Source organism: Micrasema longulum, unplaced genomic scaffold (genome assembly GCF_059751315.1).
Source record: "Micrasema longulum isolate JH-2025_06_02 unplaced genomic scaffold, ASM5975131v1 h1tg002464l, whole genome shotgun sequence".
Taxonomy (NCBI): domain Eukaryota; kingdom Metazoa; phylum Arthropoda; class Insecta; order Trichoptera; family Brachycentridae; genus Micrasema; species Micrasema longulum.
In genome coordinates this window covers 23,028-49,208 of record NW_028279608.1, presented here as the reverse complement: position 1 = coordinate 49,208, position 26,181 = coordinate 23,028, and the positions used below count along the sequence as shown (strand labels likewise).

General features: G+C 31.9%; 1 protein-coding gene across 1 annotated transcript; it reads left to right on the top strand.

Moving 5' to 3' along the window:
- The first annotated feature begins 1,213 nt into the window (after positions 1-1,213).
- LOC148272136 (proton-coupled amino acid transporter 1) lies at positions 1,214-21,518 on the top strand. Its single transcript, XM_088240472.1, has 6 exons — positions 1,214-1,320; positions 4,470-4,620; positions 7,600-7,809; positions 8,137-8,409; positions 9,919-10,097; positions 21,275-21,518. The coding sequence occupies exons 2-6, from the start codon at positions 4,519-4,521 to the stop codon at positions 21,285-21,287; spliced, it is 777 nt and encodes a 258-aa protein (XP_088096598.1). The 5' UTR covers positions 1,214-1,320; positions 4,470-4,518; the 3' UTR covers positions 21,288-21,518.
- The last annotated feature ends 4,663 nt before the right edge of the window (positions 21,519-26,181 follow it).

Here is a 26,181-nt window from a genome sequence, read left to right as displayed (position 1 = left end):
TTGTATTATAGTCTTATTTATTTATTATCACCATTGAGTTTCCTTTGTAAGCTTTGGTTAGTATTAAATTTTGTTCATGTAATGTTGATTTTAAATTGTTAACGATATTATATTCTCTATTAACTAACTGTATTACAAAATAAAGCCTTTAGAATCATTTTGAAAAAAAAACAGATATACGAGGGTAAAGTCGATGGTAAATTAAATGAAATTATTAACATATAAACAAAGAATATTTTACAATACAATGATATTTGTTCATAAAATTATAAACTCTAATAAAAAAACAGAATTTTGGAATAAAATTGATCGGAACCAGCATTAACACGATCACAATACTAGAGAAAAGAACAAAATTAGACTTCCATTTAGGAAAAAGGCAAAGTCACAAAATTCGATTTTATTTAAAGCAGTTAAAAAGTATTACGAAATGGAAAAAAATATTTATGAAGAAAAAAACATATCAAAATTTAAAATAATGGTCAAGACATATGTGATAAACAATTTATAAATTAAATATATTTGTAATGTTATTATTAGAACACACATAACAATATGTATGATATGTGTGCCCTACTTTAAGATTTAAATAAATAAAAATAAATAAATTAATTAAAACACTCTCATGTAGAACGAATGGATGACGAAAGAATGGTAAAACAGGTATATATGGCGAGAATGAACTATAACATGGGAAGAGGACGACCAAAGAAGACCAAAACCTTAAGTCTGGTTATGTCAAAAGCAGATAGAACCGGAGACATGTGTGACAAGATGTATGAATCTGGAATATGCTAGGAATGTATGCCAGGATAGACGTGTGTGACGGTCCATCTTTACCCTTACGGGGAAATGGCGTGATGGTAGTGGTGGTGGTCACACCCACATCATGAAGTATTGGATTTTACCCCAAAGGGAGTTTAACAAAATTGGTTTATTAAAAAGAAATGGAGAACATTTTTAACGACATAGGCAGAATGGTGAATGTAACACATTTTGTAAATGAACATTTAAACCAACCAATGGCAGACTCTGTAATTGTCAAACTATTGTCTTTCTCTGTTTTAATATAGGTACTATATATGTATATCGATTTTGATAAACTCCTTACGGGGTAAAATCCAATACTTGCCTACAAATATCTGGCCATGTTTAATATATTGTTGAACGTATTTGCAAGACTAAGTAGATTTATTATTGATTTTTCAGTATATCACAGTCAAAAGATCCCATATTTGATGACTTGCAGCTAAGAGAGGCAGAAAATGGAGATAAAAAGACTGATGGGCCGAACGAATCCACTGTTACACATCCGACATCGTAAGATTTTAAAATTATTTCACAACAAATTATGTTAAAAAAACCACGATTCGTACTTGAATTGTCGGACACTAGATATATATAACTAATTATTATGCATTATTAGTAGATATTATGAATTACAGATTAAAAAAAAAAAATATTAATTTATTTCGTAGTTTAGTGCATTTGCTTACTATGTACGAGGATCTGAGGTTCAATTATCGACCTCGGACAAGTTTGTCTAGATATATTTTGATTAAAATATATTATAACTTTGCAATATTTCATGGTTCTTGCAAAAGGAATTGCTGGGCTTAACCCTACATCACTATATATTCTATCGACATTGCCACTAAACATTGATGCGACAGACTGATGAAATGAAATTTCAATGTTTTTTAAAGAAGTATATTTTTTATTTCAAAAGTGTTTTACATTAGACAACATTCGGTTAAATTTAGCTGAAAACTATTTCAAAGCTATTGTATTTGCACTAATTGCAAACTAGAACTGTGTGTTCACCATAAATGGCCTTGCAGCAGGAATAACAAGAGCAATTTATCAATCTGCGCTTTTAATATGGACCCACTGTGCTTGAGACGTAATACTTTAAATTTATTTGATGTTCCTCCTCAAAGTTACAACATTGAAACGTTCCGCAGCCATGGCCAATGAGGCAATCAGCCAATATTTTCAAAAATATTCTACGTTTCAAAGGCTTTTGTTGTTCCCTCGCCATGTTCGATACGTAAATTATATTAATTTGCTCACTTATAAAAGTACTAAGAGGCGCGGGCTGGATTGCGTCGGTAACACACTAAAACATTGAAAATATCGGAAATATCGGAGGTCAGGTCAGTCTGTCAGACAAATGTTTAATGATCTCTCGTTAAAGAAGATAGGCTTATTTCAAGCAGATTGTAGATTTTATGAAGTCCACGTGGCACGGTAAAATTAACACAGTTTTACTTTTTTAGTGGCAGGCAAACTAACCTAGTAGGGTAGACTGGGTACGGTTGTGTCAGTTTTCATTTGATCGCCCATAATTTTGTTTGTATGCCAATAAACTGAAAGAAAGGAGTTTTATATAGTAAAATGTACATTTGTCTACGTATAAATACTAAAATTTTGTCCCTAAATACAATGGTTAACTCATAGGAGCAAATTCGAGAAGAAAAAAAAATGTCACACCAGACCACACCACAGGGGCAGTTGTAACAGTGCCTAACAAACTCCTTCGCAAAAAAACAACCACCATGACAATACAAAATACTTTACGTAAAAAGTATTTTGTATGTAAAGTATTTTCCAAAATGTAAATAGGGGCTAGATTTGTTATTGTCTATGGGCTTTGTAGCTGCAAGACGTGCTGTAATCTAGCTCCCATATATCATAATTGGAGACAAGGAACAAGAATCCCAACCGTTCATGCGCTCTGTAGCTGCAAGATGTGGTGGGATAATTATTTATTGTACTGCGCCCTTGAGGTGATTTTCATATTTAGTAATTACTGCTATTGAACTATTAATGTTAAACTTAAAACAAGGAAAAACACTCATTACTCTGTCTGTACACATATAACAACTATTATTAATAGAGATCGAATAAAAATACTTACTTTTTACTGTAAAAAAGTCATGTAGGCCTCTGCAGACGTTAGTGTCGCGCGATGGCTGACGCAATATTGCGGAAAACGTTCAGACGGGCACGCCGTTCTTCACTCTGCACCCTTCTCGCTATTCCTTATAGTTTCGCTAATACGACAACTGTCACAACTGTGCCCTGGAACAGCCGTACCCAGTATACCCTACCTACACCACGACGCCGACTAGCATACACTCGATTTTCTTATGCAGGCTTTTAACCTGATAGAAGTAACTAAATAAAAATTATTTAATAAAAATCAATCCATCCTACTTAAAATTTCTGCGTTGCGTCATGTGGATTTGTTGGACCGTGGACCGGTGTGAAATAAGCCCCTGACTTACATAATTCCATTATTTAAAAAATATTGTACGTATCCATCGATCTTCAAATTTAATTTCCTTGATAAAATTTTAAATTTGAATCAAACAATGGATTTTCCTCGAAAATAACTGTTTTTCGTGTTTTTGTGAAAACCTCTTAGAATTTTAATTCCTGTTTTTTATTCCACGGTAACCCACGTTACATTTAACTCCACAATTGAGTCTTTTTCAATGAGTTTTATTTATATCATGTAAAAAATACTTATCCCGTATGTCACTGTACATTCAACATCGACGAAGGAATTATTTCCAGTAAAACAACATTTCAACAAATATTAAAAAAAAAAAAAATCACTTTGGTAACGTACGTTACATTGTTCGACATCTAGTTCTATGCACAGGCTATTCGACTGCTGTTCGACATCTAGTTCGACATCTCGGCGGCCTACGTGGTGTAGTGGTCAAGACGCTAGACTCACGCACGGAACGTTCCGGGTTCGATTCCCGGTGAGAACACAAAAAATTAAAAATGTGATTTTTCTCAAGCCTGGGTGCTCTGTGATGTAATTCACCACTGTAATTAGGCCTCCTGGCCTGTTGTGGTGCAAAAAAAAAATATAAGAAAATGTTATATGCCAAAACTTTTGTCTAATTAAAAATGCAAGAAAAAAATAACGGAAACTTTAAGAGATTTTTGATTATTAAAATAACGATAAACAAATTTCGCTATCTCTATAGAAAAATAATGAAAAAAAAAAAAATAAAAGTAACTCACGTTACATTATTTAAGAAGTCATATCTTTCAACAGAATGCGTAAGTAAGGCCTGTACGGAATAGTAATATAACTAACTTTATAGTCATTTTATAATAGAATTCACGGCCAAGATTCACTCTTCTGAGCCTTTACTTAGTATTGAGATATCATCTTAGGAATTTTCAGACAAAGAACCATTAAATTAATACCATTTTTTTAAATTTCTAATAATTTATTAATTTTATTGAAATAAAAAGTTTTTTTTTTCCAAATTTATGTCGCGTTTTCATGTAAACACTCAGTATTAGGTCTACATGACATTTGGTCATATTCAAAATATTATTATTTTAATGCAATGCTCACTGCTAATATCATATAACTATGCACTATACACATAAGCAAAATAATATATTTTATGTTTATTTTAATGACAATTTGTTTTCAGGTACTTTGAGACTCTTACTCACCTGTTTAAGGGAAATGTTGGGTCGGGAATGTATGCGATGGGAGACGCATTTAAAAATGCTGGTTTAATTTTTGGATCTGTTTGCACACTGTTTTTGGGAATTATCAGTGTACACAGTCAACATTTGTTGGTAAGATATGCATAACCTTCCTACGTTCTGAACTGGTTTAAAGCCTGATTTTGTATCATGGTGTTATGAATCATAATTGGGAAAAAAACACGTAAAGAAGAACCCCAAAAAATACTGAAAAAGTACTATATTATTTATGTTTTAGAACTTCATTGCATTTAAGAACTTCACTTGTATAAATCAAAATAGGTGCGTGGTTTTTCCGGTTGCTGTTGTCAATCTGTAAATATTTTGGGTGATCCCGCGTAAGTTGAATTCGTCCCGACGCGCGACGTTTCGAAGTTTTGTTTTGAAAAAATAATAATATGGTTTATCTACTAGTAATTTGGACCAAATCGCAGTCGGGAGTAGGCGCATTCCGTGTCATTTTTGTAGTGTGTAGTGCCGGGAACCATGTTGATTTTGATTTGGGAATAATGATTCCTGCAATGGCAGCGAAACGAATTAAACGGAATTACTTTTGAAAGATACATATTAAAGACATCTCTTTTTTTTAAGGGATAATAATTTCGCCTTATTAGAACGTTCGTTTGAAAATGCCAGAACAAAGCGAAACGATTGTTCGGTTTTATTCAAAATGATCTTTATCTTTTCTGCACTCAGTGGTGCATACAGCTACGCTACATTTTATTTAACGATTCAGTGCCATGTGCACCATTATTTGTGGATAAAGGTTTGATGTCGATGAGATAACTTCTTAATCTTGTAGTTTTTTTACTCTTGAAAATGTGTGATTTTTGTTATTTAAATGACCAAACAAAGATAAAAATATTGGAAATATTGATTCGATATTACATTAAATATCATTTACACGGTAAAATTTATTATTATTTGAAACGTTGAATCGCATTGCCGTGTTGTGCTTCACGCACTATTACATACATATTCATCATTTAATCAAAACGTTCATTCTTAAACACATCTTAATATTCATACACACTCGCTCGAATACACATTCATACAATCACTTATCTACAATAAGTCGTTCGATTAAGTTTGTTTCAAAGCACTCACGTTCTAGTAGGTAAACGTATTAATTTCATATTTATTTAAAAAAACCTTTTTACTATAGCAACTGTAAATAAAATCAATTTGATTTGAAATATGGGTAATATTTATAAAATGATAACACTCGGCAACAAAAACAAATATTTTTTTTCTTAGAAAGAAAAATATGTTATTCTGATTACATTTTTTCTCCTGAATTCAAATACACATGTCAGCTTTTTCCAAGATTTCCAAGATACTGGCATTTATAATTTTAAACATTTTAGTACTTTTTCCATTCTTAACTGCACGATATTCGAATATTCTGGTATACCTAGAAACTTTGAGTAAGAATTTTGAATGCTTGCTATGCTGCATTCTTTAGTGGATTTAACACGAGTAAGTTTCTCAAACTTTGAAACATTTGAGAATATTTGTGGGTCCACAAATATTCCCTCTTTAAGTTTTGCATTACTAATTTTAAGAAACTTCTGTTTGATGTACATGAAACCAGGAGTATTGTCCAAGGCTTTGATGAAATTCTGTGGATGAGGGTGAAATTTTCAATAAATATTTAAAAATGAAATGAAAAACAGCATTAAGTGGATCTATTGGTATTCGTGAGACAAGAAATCATGTTGACCAATGTAAGCAGAATTTTAAGAATCAGTTTTGTTTTTTTTGCACGAATAAACAAATGCAGAAGGTATTGAAAAATAATAAAATTAGAGTAAATATTACACAAGATAAAATATTATTTTTAAAAAGAACGATGAAAGTAAGATCACAAAATTTAAAAAAACAAATATACTTAATAAACAAATTTTATAAGAATATAATATGCGATGACAAGGATTTTTTAAATTATAAAATAAAAATTTACTAGACAAATTACGTTTGAAAAACTCTGTGACTAATTTGTTGTAAAATACTGAAGGAGAACATATAATTGTTTAGAGTTAATTCAGTATACATTTTTTAAAATTAGGTGACAAATAACATGCTCAAAAAGATGACCACCATATTTTGCACGAAAATCTTTTTGAGTAGCTACAAAACTTCTCAAATTTTATAGAATATTTTCCACATTTTAACAATTTTCAAACGCTGGGACAACGCGAAACGATTCATGATGAAATAGCAAATTTCCAAATTTTCAAATTTAAATATGGCCGCCATGAGCTATAAAAATCCTATCGTCCCCATTGGTAAACCCGTTTAATGTATGGTGAACAAAAATATATTTGTGACGCGTGTGCATTTGTCACCCCATAAAAACATGGTTTTCGAAGATGATTACAAAAATTATGGACAAAAAATATTGATATATTGATACATAGACGCGCCCAATAGAGTAAAATACTTTTAAAAGTAGTGACACGAAAACGTACCCATAGTTACTACATTCAATGATCATGCATATGCTACCAAAAATTGGAGGATGCTCATTTTTAGTACATATTTTTTTAAAACTTTAACTTTAACAAACAACATTCGTGTTTGGTGGATCCCAATCAGATTCTTTCCTTAAATTCCTTATAATTTCGGGCCATTTATTTCTTTACACTGGATTTTTGGGAATGGAAGAATAATATTAGCTCACTTTATTTTATTTTCAAAACGTATTCCTATCAGTGCATTCCTGTGAGAAGAGCTTCGCAATTGCGCCGCTAGGCGAAGTTTGACGTCTACAAAAAAACGTATTTATATTTTAATATTAATTGTTTTGAGCCTTGCTAATCAGTCACGAACAAATATTTACCAATAAAGATTACACAATCCGTTTTACAATGACACAAGCAGACATTTTGGTTTCGATCTAAAGTCAAAAAACGACTAAATACGCGTCAGGCAAGACTAAGTAGGTATCATGATTTTTGAGGGCTTAAGGCATGTCTATGTGTATTAATATGTGAATGACAAATGCAATCGCGTAAAAGGGCAGGTAAGTCAAAAACTGATTGTTTTAACCCTTTTTATATTTATTTTCAGCTTACTTGCTCTGATGAAATGCAGAAAAGATTAAGTCTCAGCAGTCCACCAGACTTTGCACAAACGGTAGAGATTACATTCTCCACTGGTCCTGTAAAATACAGAAAAATGGCCATTACAATGAGGCGCTTAGTAAATATTTTCCTTTGTGTTACCCAACTGGGATTCTGTTGCGTTTATTTTGTTTTCGTATCGGCGAATTTAAAAAAGGCAAGTACTATATTATTCTGTCTCCGCTTTAGACCCTTTTCCATTCATGTTATTTTACTAAAGAAACATAAAAACACTGAAGTATCTTTTAACTGTGGATTTTCATTTTTCTACTTTTTTTATTCTGCACAATATACTTTTTTACGAGTATACTTTAATGTATTGTGTTAATTTTAATTTTCTTGTATTTAAAAAAACACCTTCAGCAGGGTGGTATTGCCAAACATGGTTGTCCATTGTCTTACAAATTTAACAATTATTTAAGGAAGGTTTGGCGGTGGCTTACCTATGACCAAAAAAAAAATTATCAATAATTTTCATTTACAGATATTTGACTATTATGAGATATATATGGATATTCACATATATATGGCCATCGTGTTGATACCAATTCTCATGTCGTGTCTCGTAAGAAATTTGAAGTATTTAGCTCCATTGTCAGCAATCGCCAATGTTCTGATGGTTGTTGGCATTTCGATAACAATTTACTTCGCGTCTTTGGATCTTCCTTCAATTAGCTCCAGAAAACTTATGGGAGAATGGAGCACTCTTCCACTTTTTTTTGGAACGGCAATATATGCATTTGAAGGCATTGGACTGGTAAGAGTGTTTTAAAAAAATTTATTGATTGCTAACAAGAATTTATTAATTCAGAGAGAGTTTTTATAACTCCACATATTTATAACTCTGAATATGGTTTATGATTCAAAATTGTAAATTTGAAATAGTATTAAGTTGTTTTGCAATATGTATAAGGCATTCTCAAATAACTAATAGAGGGTGTACGTTCAATAATACAGTATTGTTGAATTAATAGAATAAAAGTAATTTTTGTCATTTTTTACGTAGAGCAACACTCTCATGAGTAAAATAATATCTACACATAATAACTGCTATGGAATAATGTAATCGTGAAAAAAGTATTTTTTTCACTGCACGTATGACGCGATTGTGGTGGAAAATTACAGAAACTCCTATATATAAAGAAAGAAACAACAAGCTTACAATGTGATCAATTTAATTAGCCAATGACAGGTCATACATCATAGTATACATCTACCTATAAATATAGACAATGTATTCCCCTGTCAGATACATATATACATGTCTGGCTCTTGATGGCAATTTATCCTAAATTTTACATTCATTTTTCAGTTTCTGATTCAATTTATCATTTATTTTCGCTTTGAAAAAGAACTGTAAAAGAATACATAAATTTTATATTATCAGCATCATCTCCATACCCAAACCACCAGCGCACTGCATTGGTACTCCAATTGCAGCGTATCTTAATCTACTTGAATATAAGAGCAATGAATTATTGCAATGTAGAACTGTAGAACCACCTTTGAGATCAATATTTCACATCCATCCTGCTAGGGGTTGAACCTAGGACCTCAAGCATGGTTGACGAATACGCCAACCACCACATGATGAGTCGTACTCTTTTCCACCTAATTCTTTACTTCATTATTTTTACTTGAGAGTAGCCATCGAATCTAAAACACTCGTCCTGGATTTTGGTTCTATTTTACGGATTTAATTTTATTATTCATCCGCCTAAACCTAGAAATTAAATTTAGAAAATCATGGTACAACCAAATTCAGCAATGAGGAAGTTCAGCGCAACTGGAAATTAGAAAGATTTTTTTTTATAAGCGAGGTAAAAATTAGAGCAGTTAGTTAATTTTCTAAAAGTGAGTTATTTACAACTCGTTGAAAATGGCCCTCAAAATTAAATATTTGGGTAAATCATAAGAACGCAAATATTTCTTTCAAAAAAAAAAAAAAAATGTTAATTGTACTGCGAAGATCCTTATAAATATACGAAAAAAATTATAAATATGATTTTATCTGAAATGAACTACTTTGGACGACGTTGACGTACTAGTTCTCCGAAATCAGCCAATGACAGAGTGTTGTGATACATAAAAACTATTATACACTACTAGGCGGACTATCCTCCACTCGCCTTTTTTATCAAGATTTCTACCTGAGAAAAGCTATGTTGAAAAGCCTCGTCATGGTTCTAGTTCTTTTTCACACAGAACTGTATTATTTAGCTGCCTGACTGAAAAAAATATCCTGTACATATATTTTCTCCTCCAGATTCTGCCTTTGAAGAATGAAATGCGAGAGCCAAGGAAATTTCAGACAGCTTTTGGAGTTCTTAATGTTGGCATGACAGTGGTAACAGCATTACTGATAACAGTGGGATTTTTAGGTTATCTACAATGGGGAGAAGAGGTGAAGGGAAGTTTAACCCTAAATTTGCAGGACGACAACATGTATGTTATTTAATCATATTTTAGTAATGTCATTTAATAATTTCGAATTACGAAATCTAAAGCTGGTGTTAAGCTAGCGTACCATGGGTCAGTAAATGCAATAAGTCCTTGTGAATTTACGTCGTGTAATACACAGACAGGGTGCAGTCTGAGATCAAATTCAAAAAAATTAGAACACAAATATATTAATTAAACAATGTTTTGAGAATGACCAAATGCTTGCAGACTGGCTGGATTTTCTCCCTAGGTAGTTTTTTGTATTTAAATTTGTTGCAACAGAGAGGGTAACCATCTTTGAAAAGGAAATATGGGAGTCTAGGCATTTACAGGGCTTATGACCTGTCATTGACTGGTTTAAGTGGCCACTTTACACACTGTGTAACATTCACCATTCTGTCTATGTTTGAACATCCACATTTCCTCAACTCTTCCATCTGTTAACTTTCTTCCTCATCCATCAACATTCGCATCACAGATCCTTTTAGGCGTTCTTTCGCTGTCCATTCGCTCTACATTTCCAAATTATCGCAGCACCCCTTTCTTGATTCTGTCGATAATGCATCTCTCAGTCTTACACAGTTCACGGATCTCGACATTTGTGCACCTATCACACATTGTTTTACCACACATTCGCCTGAGGGATCGCATTTTGACAGCATTTAACTTACTTTCATCATATTTTTTTCCAATTCAATAGTTCGCTCCCATACATTAGAGTTAGCACTAGAACTCCATTGTGAACTGCTAGTTTAGCCTCCTGCGATAAACATTTGTTTTCCAAAGTAGATTTCAGTGCACCGTTTACCTTGTTCCCGGCACTCACCTTTCTTTCAATTTCTTTCTCAGCCTTTCCATCCCTAGTAAACATACTTCCCAGGGCCCCGATTGTAATCGGGATGTAAATGGGAAGTTAACATTTATCTTCAACTTTATCAACAAAGAAAAATTAAGTTTTCTGTATGAAAAGCAGAATATGGATACAATTTTTTCTTATAAACATGTTCAATTAAAGGTAACCGACGAAGATACTTTAAATGTCAATGCAAATATACTCATTTTCGTACACAAATATCGCTTTTTCTTTATAGACTGTCGAAGATAACTCTGTTTACTTCCCATTGTAATCGGGGTCCAGATACACAAATTCTTCTACCTGATTCAGAATATTTCCGTTCTCACTGATCTCACATTTAGTTATATTTTCATCCCTCTAAAAAACCATCACTAAAGTGTACATCTAATATAGGGTACAATACAGTATTACATAAATGATATGTATACAGCAAAACATAGCTTATGCCATTAAATGCGTCATTAAAAGTGATTTCCGATGAACCGGCGTTTTCAGTAATCGGGCAGTGCTCTAGGCCGCGATAACTAACGCTATCTTCGTCGGTACATATCGAGACGGCGTAAAGTAAAATCGATATTTACGCAAAAATGTGTAAATTTGTATGAAAAATTAAAGTATCTTTGTCGGTAACCTAGAATTAAACGTGTTTAGAAAAAAGTGTAAATAATATAATATTGAATTTGTCACACAGAAAACTTATGTTTATTTTGTAAATATAATTAAAGATAAATGTCAACATCCCACTGTACTACAGATATCTGCTGGGTTACCGAGAGACCACTGTATTTGAACCAAGATCTGCGCGCGCATCCCACGCATGTGGTATTGTTAGCTGTGAACTTCAACTGTCAACGCGTATTTGTTGTTGCTCGTGTCACTTAGTTATTCTTCTACTTATTTGTTTCATGGCACTTCCTCCCTTCATGCTTGTTTTTTCTCTAGATATATTGATTTTTAATTAGGTTAATGATCCGTGTTATTTTAGACATCAAATTGATTGTTGTCGCAGAATAATATAATGTTAGTTGTCAGTAGTCGTGTCGTCAAGATAGATGATTTTGTCAACTGTAAACTGCTTGTTATCTATCATGGTGCCGAAACATCCACGCACTGCGCATCACCGAATCTGCTCCTTGTAAAACAGCAAATAAAATGGCGCAAGAACTATTCTGCAAGAAACTGCATGATCTTACAACAATTTCTGACCTACGTAACACGGGCTTTATTCAATGAAGAAGTTTAGTGCAACGGGAAATCGGATATAAAGAATGTTATCTTATGCACGGTGAAAATTAGAGCATTCAATTATTTGGCGAAGTTTTTCAAAATGTATAATAAGTTGATCAAAATGTATTACTTTGAACGACGTCACTAGTTCTCCGAATTCAACCAATAACAGAGTGTTGTGATACATTTCCGGCTACCGGTTAGCCAACTTACTAATCAGGACAACTGACCGTAGAGAACATGTGCCGTCACAGGCGGAGAAATTTCAAAATCACAACACTTAAAAAATCATAGAAACATTTTTTTTAAATATCTAACTTTGATAACTATTGTTAAGTTTATTAACAAATAAAAAGATATATTAAAACCACCAAACTTCCTCATTGGTTGTCAAACAGAAAAAACGCATTTTTACCAATCTAAAAACAAAAATTCAGTCGGTAACGAAAAGTCAAGAAAGTCAAGTCAATTAAGTCCAAGAAATTGGATTATTTAAATATTTTTGTGCAAATAATTATTCACATTTTTATTTACGTTTCGTATTCTATAATTATTATAGAATTAAATACAGTTTGAAGTGTTATTTGACATCATTAAATCCCTATACTGTACTACATAATGATTTAATAAATAGCGTCTCGTCATATTTTCAATTTGTTTTTTTTTTCAGAATGAGTATAGTAGTTCAAGGGATTTTAGCTGTGGGAATAATATTAACATATCCAATTCAAATGTACGTTCCAGTGGATATAATATGGCCGGAGTTAATTGCTAAATATGGACCGTTTAAGTCTCCTAAAATAATAGAGCTACTTCTGCGAATCTGCTTAGTTTTACTAACATGTGAGTATATTTTCCATTTTAACGAGCAAAATATTATTGGATTCTGATGGTTTGTATTATCCGGTTAAAGTAAAACGCACAACACGGAAAATTGAAAATGTCTAAATAGGGTAAATTAGGTAATGATTGCCCGCATGAAGAATTTTTTAATTTTATATGATTGTAAGTTTGACTTCACTGATCAAATAACAATAAAACAGTTGAATATCAAATCTTCATTTATTTACCTCTTATGCTTTTGCGTAAAATTTATTAAACGAAAAAGAGTGACCATTTTCTTTAACAATAAAAAAGCTCCTAAAATTACAGCGATTGCCCACATCTTTAAAGTGATTGTCCAGCTTTAGCACAGTGATTGTCCACTTTAGTATGTCATTATAATTATTAGAACGTTTTTTCCCCAAATGTATTTTTTATTAAAATTTAACAACAAAAATAAATAGAACTGGAATATGTTTTAAAAATATTACGATGAATCGCCTTTATTTTTCATCGTCTTCCATGTCATCAAATTAAATTGAATCATTAGAATCCGTTATTTTGAAACACGCATGACTTAAAAATCATTATGTTTTCACGTTTTCTAAGATGTGTTTCCTTAAAAAACCAGGGAATGTAACTTTCATGGAAATTCTTCTTGCATATGCTGCAATTAAGCATTACTTATTTTTATTCCTCTCAAACAGATATTGCTAAGTTATATATTATTAAGTTATATTGTCTCAGTGATACGATTTTTTTTAATGAACTAAGAAATTGTATGAATCGTCTATAGTTTTTATTTTCCCAAACGTTTAAATTTTTTCTTCGGATCCTGATATAAAATAACATATTCATACTGTTTTGCCATAATACTAATATAATTTTTAACGATTCCCGAATTATTGCCTGTTGCGACTATGTCACTAACGATTTTATTTTATATTATCAAACTATTAATAGCAGGCTATTACATAAATTCAACAATTTTATGTGATACAGTTATTGCCCACCAAATTAAATATTAATTGAGGTATTTGTATGTTAGAAATAAACTGAAATGCCCCTGTTACTATTTATTTACCAGTAAAAATATACAAGTATTACAAAGATATGTAGTTGAGAAACAAAATATATTTAACAATGTAAAATGATAGCAAATTGAAAAAAAGTCGTTGAGCTTTAAAAAAATGTTTTTTTACGTTCTAGCAGCGTCATGGTTTTTGTTGTTAAGCAGTTTTTTGTTTGTATTTTAAAATTAGACAGATCCAAAATATTTCGGTGAATTATTTAGATGCATTTTAGAAAAAAGAATGACTAAAGTGATAGCGGGCAATCACTATAGAGTGGCAATTATTACCCATTTTACCCTACTGGACATTCAGTATAATTATGTAAGCACATAGTATAAAGTATGTTTTTCACAGTAAAGAGCTTATGTTTTTGGAAATGCAAAAATATCGATTTAATAATATTATTTTCTTATCCGAGTTTTGACCAACAGTCAGTTTTATGTTGATGTGTTTTTAAAAAAATATATGTTGATAATGATCATAATAATTAAATATCACATTAGTGAGACAATAAATAGGTATTGAACTATATTTTTAATGAATTAAATTCACCATTATTCCCACCTCTTGCACCTCGTTAACAAACGTTTTTAATAATGACACATTAAAACACAAATAGATAATATTTTGAAACGGGAATATATCGGGTCTAGGCTCATCTCAAAAATGTTCTCCAAATCAAACTGTTGAAATATGCTAATTTCTTAATAACTCCCTATGGGGTTAAATCCAGTCCTTGTCTTGAAAAATTTGGACAAACTCAAAAACATCGTTAGTCCAAATTTAATTCGCATTTTAGCTTTATTATTATTATGAGTATTATTCACATTTAAAAATGTTTTATTAATATTTACCTATTAATTGTTATTTTATTCTCTGTTTTTTTCTTCTTTTTTTTACTGTACACTGATATTGTTAATTATTTTTTAACTGCATATTTACATTTACTTAAGAATTAAACAATATAACATAACATATAATTTTTTTTGTTAGTTTCTGTTTTGTCATTTTGAATATATAATGAAAAAAAATTTGTATTAGTATGTATTAGGTGTTAACATAAGTTGTGTACGTATTATCCCAATTCGAAAACGAGTACCAAAAGTAAAACAAAATGGTAAAACAAAACGGTTACACGTCATTCAAATGAAAATTTTCTGATCTTAAAGATATTGTTTTTGCTTTTACTTTACATATATTCTTTTGTTTGATTACAAGCCGACAAAATGAAATATCAAGCAGACAAAAGTAAGCTTCTTCGACACATTTTTCTGTCAGCGTTCAGTCGAAGGAATAAGGCTGCCAAAGCTGGTTGCGATGTTTGGACAGTGTACGCTGAATATGCAAGGAATTTTTGGCGAATTCTTTGTAAAACAAGGAAGGAGAATACATTTCTTGACCAATTTTTTGTATTTTTTTTTGTCATTACCTCTTGTTTTCTCAATTCAGAAAAAACGGATTCAACTTATTTTAACACCCAACAAAACATTGCCTCTCAACTTTTTGCCTTAAGAGCTGAAATGTCCTTTTAAATTGAAATAAACAAATCAAATGCTACTCAAGGCTCTGCCTGATAAACCAATCGCAGTATTTTTTTTCGTATTATTTTGTGATATGAAAGCAATAGGATCAGTCTTCAGCTTCGGGTGCCAGTCCGACGACTGTAAAATATATTGTAAAATGAAATAAATAAACAAATGAAATATTTGTGAAAAAATGCATTTTAAAATGTTTAGTATTAACCTAATACAACCAAACAGTCTTATACCCTCTAAATTATTTTTTTACATCAGTAATCGCTTGGCTTACTATAGTAGGTCAAAATAGAACAAGATTTTTTATTTTATGTAATACACATTTATTTAAAGTTAAAAACAAAATATAAAGTTTGAACACTAAGAAAAATTACACGAAACCTCAAATGAAGAAGTTCCGTGGGTTTTTTTTATTTGTCAAAATTTTTACGTATCGTATTAAAGGCGCTACATTATTATTTTCATACAAATTTATTATTATTGTAAAAAGGCACCGATTCTTAAAGCACATTTTAACGTAGTTATGCAGAAAGCTGCCAGCCATGGAAAAGTGCAACTGAGAAAATAGCACTTTTGTAAAAATAATGAATTATCTAATCTACACTACAGTTGGACTACTTTTTACTTTGTCAAATGATAAATGACGGTTACATTTTTTTTTTTTTAGATACAAAAAATAATTTTACTATTTATTTGACCAGTTTTAATGGTTTTTAAAGCCTGGCTGACCACAAAACCTAAAATATGAATTTTGCAAAAAACAGCCAGATCTAATATTGAATGAAACCTCATTTAAACTTTGAATGCTGAGGTGACATTCCGTTTTAAAACGTTTTTTTTTTTATTAAAGGTAATTGTGAATTAATGAATACATAAAAGTAAAAAGCTCATGTATTTATATACTTTAATTTATTTAAGAGAAATAGATTTCTGGTTACATAATTCTTCCAATCAGCATCTATATCGTAAGCTTGTTCTAGTGGTGTTGGTGTTTTTGTGATCAGCACTATTTTCAGAAGGTGATTATTTTTACATTTTTTTGTATGAAAGCAGTCTGGCTGTTGTTAGCAGAACATTTAACAGATTTTACCTTACTGCACCCAATTACACCAATACCCTTTTTTTAAAAGGACTGTCTGCTTTCTGCATAACTACGTTCACTTGTCCTTGAAGAATACACGGAAGCTTTACTCGCAAATGCCGACAGGTAAAAAAATATCGATAAAAGTGTCTCCCAGGGCTTGTATTCTTAACGGAATTGAGCGCAAAGAGATCGCTCTGTTAGAATGTATTTAGTAGGTAAACACCCCTGGATTACTATAGTAGCGCGAAGTCTGCGCGAATACATTAGTGTTAAACAGATACTAAATTAAAAATATTAGCTAATTGCTATATCTGATTGCTAGGCTTAAGTAGACCATCTATTATAAGCTATAACTTATAACCTTCGACAATGTTTGAGTGTGTCCAAATGCTTGCAGACTGGCTGGATTTCCTCCCTAGGGAGTTCTTCATATTCAAATTTATTTCAACAGAGTGGGAAAAACTTTTTGAGCAACGCCTGCCAACGAGGAAATCCAGCCAGTCTGCAAGCATTTGGACAAACTCAAACATTGTTGAATTAACTACCTGGTAACAAAAGAAGTATAAAAATTGGAAAATTGTTTTTAGGCGTTATAAAGGTTTCAGCTCTTTTACTTCACAAAAGTAAACAGATGGAAGAGTTGAGGAAATGTGGATGTACAAACATGGGCAGAATGGTGAATGTTACCAATTAAACCAGCCAACGACAGGTCATAAGCCCTGTAAATGCCTAGACTTCTATATTCCCTTCAAAAATGTTTTTCCTCTCTGTTGAAATAAATATGAATCTTCGACCTATCATTGTCATCACGCACCCAAAGGTGCATAGGGCACTGCATTGTTGAATACAATGCAGCGCATCTCGATTATCTCTTACAGAAAGGCAAGAAGATCAGTCTTACACTTCCCGTGCCAGTCCGGGGACAATGAAACTTTTCAGTGAAAACCACCTTAAAAATAAATATTTTATGTTAACCCTCTCAGGAACCGAAACCAGGACTTTAGGCATAGTTGTATACCAATTTACTACATAGCGGACTTTTCTCACCTCGATTTCCTTCCTTAGAGTCTAAAACACTCGTCTAGGATTCTGGTTCACAAACATAGCTGTATTCATTATCCGCTCAGACAGTCGAAAATATAATATCAATACTTATTTACTATATTTCGGAGTGCGAATATATTGTCTAGGATTATCTTCACACTCAAATTTACAACTAGCCTAGAACAGTATTTTTGACCCATAAGAGTATAATTAAAAAAAAAATTGAATCTGTATGCGAGAAGTAAACTACGGTATCTCCAAAAACCCAACTTTTCAGGAGATGCGAATTAGTATTTTTTATCCTTTAAACACATAGTATTTTTTAATGAGAAGCTTTAAAATAAAGTTGTTTTCTAAAATATATTGACACACATTACAAAATTACTAATTTTAAAACTCTTTGGGAGTACTGTATGTTTTCTTACTGTCTTAACCTCTTATTTGGTGTGGAGTAACAATAAAGATTTAAAAAAATATTTTGGTTTTTGAAGAAATTCTGAGGTTGATGATATTTATTATGTAAATTTAGATTTCGACATGGTAATAACTCAGTTTCATAATATTTGCAGATACCTTAGTTTACCTCTCACATAAAGAAATGTGTATAATTTAATTGCGTTAGTCAAACGAGATTTATATGGCTTTCTATACACCACCGCATAACTTGAATTTTCTATAGAATGATAATTGAGGTCGACAATTTGCAATTGCAACCTCGTCCATTTTAAATGCAAAGGCAAAGTGTAATTTTATGATACCATAGATGTGGTTTATAGGATAATGAAGTTATTTGACGTACACATTTACTTTGTGTAATAATAATTGGTCTTGTTTTATTACTCCAAACAATGTTGGTTTCCTAATTACACACCGTGAACAATTTGTTTGTCCCTATGTTTCCTAGAAATATTCTTGAAACGACTGACGCGTTTTCAGAAATACTTACGTATTTATTCCCAGATTTACGAAACTTATAGTATACATTAAGAAAAATATCACATTTCACTTCAGTATTTAAAAATATTTCATTAATGTTTTTTTTTAAATTTATGAACTGTTAATTTATACCTACAAAAATTAATTAATTTTAATGATATAATATTTTTGTATTAATACTATTTTATGTGTGTTACTTTATAGGTATGATTTATATTTGCGTACTTTTGTAAGTTTTAAATTTTATTTCTTTCATTTGGATTGCTATATTTTAAAGATTAATTATTATTTTAATTTTTAAGATTGTATCATATAAAATTATTATTATCAAAATATTTAATGTTATTTCGTGTATTTTGACTGTTCATATCAAATTATTAATTATTTTCATTCACGAGTACTTTATATTTATATTTTGTTTTATTGTTAATTATTATGGCTTAACACGGGCACAACCTTAAAAGCTAATATATGTTCGTGAATATGTATACAAAAGTAATTTTAAATGAATAAATAAAAAAATGCGAATCTTTACATGAGGGCAGAATGGCGAATGTTACACAATGTATAAAGTGGCCACTTAAATCAGCCAATGACAGGTCATAAGCCAAGACTTCCATATAAATTGTTTACATGGAAAATATCCGTTACTAAATAAATAAATTACCTTCTCAAAAACGTTTTCCATCTCTGTTGCGACAAATTAAAATATTTTATGTTGTGTTAAATGTTTACGATAATTAAACAGACGACATAAAAATAAATTAAAAGAGCTGAGGTTTTTTTTATGTGGGTGATAATATCGGTCTCGTGTCGTAGTGGTTGCGCGTTTGCAAGAGGCCTTGGGTTCGATTCCCGACATGGTTGACATGAAATATTTATTTGAAAAGGTGTTTTTACACTTGAATTTCACAGTCTCTAGACTGGCACCTGAAACGTAAGACTGATCACCTAACATTAATGCAACAAAAATGATCAAGATACGCTTCGTTTTGAGTACCAATGCAGTCCCCTATGCACCATTAGGTGCAAGAAAACAAAAAACAAAATATAGATGGTCACAGTTTATAGCTTTCCCTCCCGACATCGATATTAAGCGAGCCGTTTGAGCGTTATTGGATCGATGCTATGCACCCCCGCGTCGTAGCTCTAAGCATACCCTGTGCAGCTGGCAGTCTACTTTTGTGCCTATTGCGTGTGCAGTGCAACTGCGCACCCACGCTCCGCCCAGCAAGGGCTGGAAGGTTCCGGAAAACGTCCCGGGAAAGGTCAAGCATCCTTCTATAATGTTCCACCGGGAAGTTCGTAATAAATCATTTTGTTTTATAGGTCTGAAGTCAAAATATACGTAGTACTCAAAATTTTAAACGACATGTATTTTTTATTTTAAATATTCATCAACATTCCGTCTCCACACCTAATGGTGCATAGGGCACTGCATTGGTACACCAATCACAGCACTGTACCTTGATATTTTTTTCGTTACATAAAGATAAGGCTTACTTTTCAGGTACCAGTCCGAGTACTATGAAATATTCTGGCGTGAAAACACCCCTTTCGACAAATATTTCGTTTCAACCATGTCGGGAATCGAACTCGAGACCTCTTGTTCGGTAGGTAAATGCGCTGAACACTTCACCACGAGGCCGACCGAGACTTTTATTTATTCATAGAAATACTTATATACGAGTATATTGTAAAAAATAACAACCTATCCCTAACTATATGAGGCCAAGAGCCCTGTGTTGAGTTGGGATACAACATAATGGAAAGTGGAAGCATGCATATTATTAAACAATAGCAAAAATAAAATTTTTAATTATAACATAAACATATATTTCAAAAAAACATCTCGAAAACACGCTAACTAGTTTATAAATCTATGCAATATCCGCAGCAGTATCTGCAAAATATGTTAATTATATTTTGAGCTTGTTTAAATGTTTGTTAAGGAATACTGGATTTTACCTTCTAGACTCTAGAGGGTTATTTAGATTATCTCTACAAAAGCCGCCAAAAAAGTCGAAGTAATATGAATCATCAAACATTTGCAAAATGCGAATATTACACAATGTGCAAAGTGGCCTATTAAAGCACTTAATATCAGGCCATAAGCCCTGTAAATGCCTAGACTTCCATTTTTCCTTCTCTCGCCTGTTCTCCATCTCTGTTAAATTTAAATTGATAGATTTGTGATGTAAAAGAGCTGAAACCTTTATCATGTGGTAGCCTAGTAGGTGAAATAATTCAGCCGGAATAATCTCACCCACATGATAAAGGTTTCAGCTCTTTTACTTCACAAAAGTCAACAGATGGAAGGGCTGAGGAAATGGGGATGTTTATACACGGGCAGAATGGTAAATGTAACTGTAATTGCTTAGACTTCTATATTCCCTTTTCGAAAATGTTTTCCATCTCCGTTGTCACAAATTTAGAAGTATTTTTCTAGCAATAATCTGTTTGATGCACAAAACCGAGTAGAACAGGGCTTGTATCCAGTCATTGGCTGTCTCAAAAGCCCTGTAAATACCAAGACTCACATATTTCCCCTTAACAAATGTTTTCTCTCTCAGTTTTCTATTAATTCCGAATTTCATTTTCAGTTGCTTGTGCTGAGGCAATTCCTAATTTGGGTTTATTCATTTCGTTGGTTGGAGCTGTAAGCAGCACAGCCCTAGCGCTGATCTTCCCTCCGATTCTGGAGCTGATCTCAAGAAGTCAAGATGCTGCTGGAGTACCTGTATTCATCATCACTAAAAATTGTCTAATACTCCTACTTGGGTTTATAGGATTTGCCACTGGGACCTATGAAAGTATACGTGCCATAATAAACGAATATGTATAAAATAACATGTTGAAATAACTTATAAAAACATTTTTTATATTATTTATTGATGTTACGTCACAAGCTGATATGTTAGTTTTACCTTAGGAGAAGAAATATAAACTTTATAAGTCCTAGGTCCAAACCTCAGAGTAACATCAACAAAAGCAATATTTTGGGTTTTTCCAAAATTTTAAAGACAAGTATTGGATTTAACTCCCTGGGGAGCTGTTAATATTAACATATTACTACAGAGATGAAGAGCATTTTAGAGAACAAATCCCCAGGGAATTGAATCCAGTCCTTGTCGACAAAAATTTGGACAAACTTAAAATATTGTTGATAAATCCACCGGTTCATAAAGAAGTATATAAATTATTAAAAAAACATTTTCAGGCGTTGCCGTAGTATAGGTAAAATAATTTCATTCGATGAATCTCACCCGCATAAATAAAGGTCATCAACAGATTAAAGAATTGAAGAAATAAAGATGTTAAAATATGGGCAAAATGGTGAATGTTCCACAGTGTGTAAAGTGGCCACTTAAACCGGCCAATGACACATCATAGAGGCCCTATAGATGCCTAGACTTCTATATTACCTTCTCTAAAATGTTAATACGACAAAAGCGTTTGAAAAATTGGTTTTTAGTTTAACAGCTAACGTATAACGAATTACTCTAAGGTCCAAACGATATAAAATTGTGATTATTTTTTGTGAGGATAATGAAAGACACACAATTTTGCTACCATATACAAACTGGGAGACTAAAGATGATATGACAAAAAAATGACATATCAGATTGTGTCCTAACGCCAGTGTTATAAATACTAGGTACCTAGGCATATACACATACAGTAGAACACCATTTATCCGAACTGCAGTCATCTGGATTGCCAACTATCCAGATCGTTATCAGGAAATTAAAAATAATGGATAAGTTTTTAATTAAAATTGAATTGTGTAATTAACTTTTCTGGAAAGTAAGTTTTTGAAGTGATTCCAATTCGCTGTATTATTTCAATAGCAATAAAATCTGTTTTTTATTAATTCGGATAGTTGGAGTTTTACTGTATTATTAGAAATGTAGTAGATGCGAATAAATTACATAAGATGTAATAATATAAGACATAATATCATATGTATATTTCCTACATACGTATCGATGTGACGTACCGAGGGCCCAAATTCACAAAACACGATAAAAATATTTTTTTAAATTTATTACTAAAAATATTTTTTAAATATTTATTTAATCATTTTCAGGTTTTTCCCATAAAAATAGGCAACAGATGTATGCACAAAATATAAAAAATAAGTTTTTTTATTTGACGTATTCAATTTTATTTTAAATATTTATACGTATATATAATTATTTACAATCTGTTGAATCAGACTCAACACTAGTCTTCATTTCATCATTCACATGTTTTTAATCATTAATTATTTTGTGCTTCTTCTCCACAACTCTGTTGCATTTCTAATATTTGAAAGTACAAGCAACGCTGGCGCTCCCGATGATAACTCTTTTTCGTTGGTAAATGTTGGAATGTTGAAATGTCCTAGAAGGTACCTATTTATTAAAAAAAACTTTACACTTTTTACGTGAATTCTGAATTTGGTTCCACAGTGCGACGCCGACGCTGGAAAGGATAATTTTACTAAATGACGTGTAGAAAAATTTACAGTAGAGCCAAATAAAGTTTTTTAATTTTTTTATTTTCTTATTTTAATTAAAATAATATTAGAATCACGCTAATATAAAAGGTATAAAGAATACGAGATTTTTTCAATACTTAATTTTTTAATTATAATAAAACAAAAAACTTAAATTTTCTCTTTAGAAAAAGTTTGCCTTTCCACCGTCGATATACGTGTACATATAAATATAACGCCTCTTGGATCTAAATTCATCAATAAATAAATTAACACAATGGACTTGTATATTTTTCATTACCAGTTGAATTAAATTAAATGACAAGACAAAAATATTGAGACGGTGTTAAGTAAATAACAGCATTTATCAATGTTTTTCCAGGCCAATTACCTTTCTTTCCCATCCTTATGGTACCTACCTAACATCAAGATAGAAGAAATTCAAAATTAGAAGATTTGGATTTAGAATAAAAACAAAACCACATTTTTGACAGTACATAAAATTCCATAAAAAGTTCTTGGATTCGTCGCACGTCGTAGTAAACATTGTTACAATTCATAGTGCATTTCATCACCCAGTTGTTAAGATTGAAGAACATTCACATCATTTCAAAGGTAGGTATCCATTCCATGTTCCTATCCCTTCTACAAATATTCCAAACCTATCACAAAACTGAATGAAATTCGTTTTTAATATACCGTTCGCCCTTTCGTTAACAGACGGGTTGTGATTAAAATATTAGACGGGTGGTGGTCTTGTGGTAGTGTCGCGGACTTCATCAGGTCGAAGTTCAAAGAATCCCGTTTCATCACAATTTGTTTCCTATTTTATAAAAAGGTTTGAAAGTTGATATATTTAGGTTAAAAAATAACGCAAATTGTGAAGTGCAAGATGCAAAAAAAGTTTTAGAAAAGTCCCCAAAATAGGAAAAAAACGCCCCTCCTTAGTTATTTACATTTATTTTCAGTACATAACGGCCAAATGGACATAAATGGGTACGAGTAACATATCATAACTTACATAATGTTACGTATGTACTAATAAATATATTGATTGAGTTTTTTTTTTCATATTTCTGAGAAAGGTTTAAGGAAACAGTATTTAATATGAAGTAATACTAAAAAGATAATAGAAAATATTTAATATAATATATCATACATTAGGGAAACAATAACTTCTAAAGAAATTTATAAACATAAAAATACGTGGGTGTGGTATAGCGGCGAAGACGGTTGACTCACGCGCGGAAGGTTATGTGTTCCATTCCCGGTGAAAGCACAAAAAAAATTAATTAGAATTTTCTCAAAAATGTAGAATTTAACTAAATACGTATATTTATTATTTAATAATGCAGTTCTTTCAAGAAGTGACAGTAGAAAAACTAAATATATTGATTTAAAATAATAATACGGAACTGTAATTGGATTGTTGTGGACAATATAAAAAGAAGCGGGCGACCAAAGAAACTTACTGATTCAGCATTGCAATTTTTAAAAGTATCATCTTTAAGACCAAGAAAGAAATTCCAGCAAAATACACAGGAAAGGCGTGGAAAAATGAAATTGAGTGTTGTGGACTGATGAGTCAAAATTAAAAATTTTCGGTTCCTGTCATCGTCATTATCTGAGAAGGAGACGAATATGTAGAAAAACGTTTGGCACCTACTGTCAAATACGGAGGAGTTTCTGTCATGACTTGGGTATATTTTTCTGGATCTGGCGCTGGCGACCTGGTAAAAATATAAGGAAAATTAAATGCTGAGGGGTATTTGAACATTCTGGAGAATAATTCCATCCCCACCTGAAAAATAACTCGTTGGCGATAAGTTTGTTGTGCAGCAGGATACAGCATACAGCCAGATAAGTACAAACTTATTTGACCCACAAAAATATGCAGGGGAAATTCTTAAAGGGGTCCAAAAATTCAAAAGGCTTAAAGATTATTTTGAGTATGCCAAAATGCTTTTTTCTCTCTTTGAATGAATAACCCGCCAAGCTAATTTTGAGGCTTGTCAGCAGGTGGGATTGAGGGGATATGGAAGGAGGTAATGAAAAATACACCACAACACCCCGACCAATTGAGAAAAAAATCTTTCTTGATTTTTTTTTCTTTCAACTGGCGGGAATCGAACCCGCGACGCCAGTTTCACAGTTGGCCGCCTAACCAACTACGCCACGGCGCCTGTCTTAAAAGAAACATTTAAAACAAAGGGTGGAAATACAAATTATTAAAAATAAAAAAATCTGTTTATTTTTCTGAAGTTGTAATATTATTTTAATACGTAAGTGTTGCCTCAATAAAACAGCATTTGTAATTATTTTTTTGCTTCCAGAAATCTTCACCTTTTCCTCATAAACATTTGGTTAGAAGTTTTTGTTTACACCGCTAATAAAAAGTGTCTTAATAACAAATATCCTACGATATCTTTTCTTCAATATTGACAATCTTTCAAATGATTTTCCAAAGATAGGTAACTGTTGTTATTTCAATAATATTAAAAATGGACTCACTAACATTGGAGTCACCTAGAACCGTAAGTATTCAGAATAAAAACAAACGTGATACGTTAAAAGGTCGTCTAGACATTGGTAATTGATAGTCTACTAAATAGGCAACTTTTATTTTTTGGTTTCATCCTGTATTGAATATAATTCCATTAAACAACACGACCCTACCTCCCTGTCAAAAGATGCTGAGATGGCGCGGTGGTTACCATGACTTCAGACAGGATCAAATAAAATTACAAGGAATCAAAGAGAGACGGATATTGAGAACATTGACATAGTAACAAGAGAACAGGTCCGATGGCAGTATATGTGTAAGGTGGTATCCATGTAAGTATACACAGTTACACAGGCGCACGCCGTTAGAGCGTCGTGTCCTGTTTCCTACACTTTAGGTACAGAAGTATCAGTAGTACCACACACAGCAGTAACAGGCTGTAAACCCGTTTAAACCTGAGTATCTTTTATATAATGGAATTTAAAAAATCATAAATTGTACAAGTTTGTTTAAAACCGTTGAAACAT

What these genes read in the sequence shown, in the direction of transcription:
- LOC148272136 (XM_088240472.1), top strand. Translation starts at nt 4,519, where the DNA reads ATGTATGCGATGGGAGACGCATTTAAAAATGCTGGTTTAATTTTTGGA. An exon ending in TACACAGTCAACATTTGTTG is followed by an intron (nt 4,621 to 7,599) that starts GTAAGATATGCA and finishes ATTTATTTTCAG; the next exon opens with CTTACTTGCTCTGATGAAAT. An exon ending in CATTTGAAGGCATTGGACTG is followed by an intron (nt 8,410 to 9,918) that starts GTAAGAGTGTTT and finishes TTTCTCCTCCAG; the next exon opens with ATTCTGCCTTTGAAGAATGA.